Source organism: Neophocaena asiaeorientalis, unplaced genomic scaffold (assembly GCF_003031525.2).
Source record: "Neophocaena asiaeorientalis asiaeorientalis breed wild unplaced genomic scaffold, Neophocaena_asiaeorientalis_V1.1 scaffold569, whole genome shotgun sequence".
NCBI classification, from domain to species: domain Eukaryota; kingdom Metazoa; phylum Chordata; class Mammalia; order Artiodactyla; family Phocoenidae; genus Neophocaena; species Neophocaena asiaeorientalis.
The window spans coordinates 98500-100865 of NW_020174651.1; the positions used below are offsets into that span (position 1 = coordinate 98500).

Consider the following 2366-nt stretch of genomic DNA (forward strand, 5'->3'; position numbering starts at 1 on the left):
GTTTAACAGAGATAGAAATAATAAAAAAGAACCAAACAGAAATTCTCGAGCTGAATAGTACAATGAATGAAATGAAAAATGCAATAAAGAGAATCAACAGCAGAATGGATCAAATAAGAAAGAATCTGTAAGTTGGAAGACAGGACCTTTGAAATTATCCAGTCAGAGAATAAAGAAAAAACAATGGAAAGAGTAAAGAAACACTATGTGATTGATACAAAATCATTTTTAAAAATCTGTGTATTATTGGAGTCATGGGAGAAAAGAGGGAGAATGGAGTAGAAAGCTTATTTAAAGAAATAACAGCTGAAAACTTCCCAAATCTGGGGAGAGATGTGAACATCCAACTTCATGAAGTTCAACGTCCCCAAATAAACTCAACTGAAAGAGATCTTCTCCAAGACATATTATAATAAAACAGTCAAAAATCAAAGACAGGTGCCATGGCGCCGGTAAGGCATGCAGCAAGGGGCCAGACAGGGAGCTTTGGGTCGCGTGGCGAAGGAGTTTCACTGGTCGGATTCAGAAATAAGAATATGAAATGGAGGACGTGGCGACCTAATCATCTGCAGGCCTTTGCGGGGAGCGTTCGCGAGGGACAAGGCTTTGCATTTCGAAGAAAACTAAAAATTCAGCAAAATTACAAGAAATTGATATGGAGGGAAAAGAAGGCTAAAACCTCACGGGAATCCCAGTTCACGGATCGGTACCCTGATCATCTGAAACATCTCTATTTAGCTGAAGAGGAAAGACTCAGGAAGCAGCTTAGAAAAGCTGACAGGTCTTTGTTAGAACAAGTTGACCAGCCTCTGTCAGAAGAACAAGTTGATCAGCCTTTGTCAGAAGAGCAGTGTAGCACTGACCAGGCTTTGTCTGAAGAACATTGTAGCATTGAGCAGCCTCATCCAGAAGAACAATGTAGCATAAGAATAAATTCCATTACTATTCCAAAGAAAAATAAAAAGAAAACATCAAATCAAAAAGCACAGGAAGAGTATGAGCAGATACAAGCTAAGCGTGCTGCTAAGAGACAAAAATTTGAGAGGAGAAAACAAGAGAGAGAAGAAGCTCAAAGGCTCTACAAAAAGAAGAAAATGAAAGTGTTCAAAATATTGAGCAAAAAGACTAAAAAGGGGCAACCAAACTTGAATTTACAAATGGAGTATCTTCTAAAAAAAATACAAGAAAAAAATTAGGTCAGACATGTTGCCTGATTAATCAAGGGTTAAAATATCTGCTGGCTACTGAATTCTCTTGTATATGTACTGTCCCTCCTAACAGTTAACTAAATTTGTCAACAAAGACTGGATTGCTAAGCTATACTAAATATAAAATGTCCAAATATTTTTTGTTTTTCTAAAAGAAAATTTTCTATATATGCTCTGCATTATATATGATTTGTTTCTTAATTATTTGCTGCTGAATGAAGGTTGGCCTTCAAAACTGAAAGAGGGAACTTCTCTGGCAGTCCAGTGGTTAAGACTCCATGCTTCCACTGCAGGGGCCACAGGTTCCATCCATGGTTGGGGAACTAAGATCCCGAATGCTGCTTGGTATGGCCAAAAAAAAAAGGAACTGAAAGAACCTGCTATTTGAGCAACAGGTTCAAGCATGTAATAACTTTTATACCATATGAAATTCCGATGAAATAAAGTGTTTTGAAAATAAAAAAAAAAATCAAAGACAAAGAGAGAATCTTAAAAGCATCAAGAGAAAATAAGCTTGTAACTTACAAGAAAACCTTCATCAGCCTATCAGAGGATTTCTCAGTAGAACCATACAGGCCAGGAGAGAGTGGAATGATATACTCAAAGGGCTCAGAGGAAAAAAAAAAACAAAACTGCCAACCACAAATACTCTATCTGGCAAAGTTGTCCTTCCGAAATGAAGGAGAGTTAAAAGATTTCCCCAGACAAAAGCTGAGGGAATTCATCACCACTAGACCTGCCTTACAAAAAGTGGTGAAAGGAGTTCTTCAAACTGAAATTAAAGGACAATAATCAGTAACATGAAAACATATGCAAATACACAACACACTGGTAAAGGTAAGTATATGCTCAAATTCAGATACCTTAATGTTTTAATATGACAGTGTGTTAACCACTTAACTCTAGTATAAAGGTTAAAGGACAAAATATTTAAAATAAACTATAGCTATAATAACTTGTTAATGACTACATAATAAAAAAGAGGTAAATTGTGAAAGCAGTAACATAAAAAGGTGGGGAGTAAACCAATAGAGTTTTTGTATTCAATTAAAGTTAAATTTTTATCAGTGTAAAATAACTATTATAAGATGTTTTATGTAAGCCTCATGGTAACAACAAAGTAAAAACCTAAAGCAGATTCACAAAAGATAATGAGAA

At 35.7% G+C, this 2366-nt stretch overlaps 1 protein-coding gene across 1 annotated transcript; it reads left to right on the top strand.

Moving 5' to 3' along the window:
• Window positions 1-443: 443 nt before the first annotated feature.
• LOC112408986 (thyroid transcription factor 1-associated protein 26-like) lies at window positions 444-1481 on the top strand. Its single transcript, XM_024758848.1, has one exon. The coding sequence runs from the start codon at window positions 444-446 to the stop codon at window positions 1194-1196; it is 753 nt and encodes a 250-aa protein (XP_024614616.1). The 3' UTR covers window positions 1197-1481.
• Window positions 1482-2366: the final 885 nt, after the last annotated feature.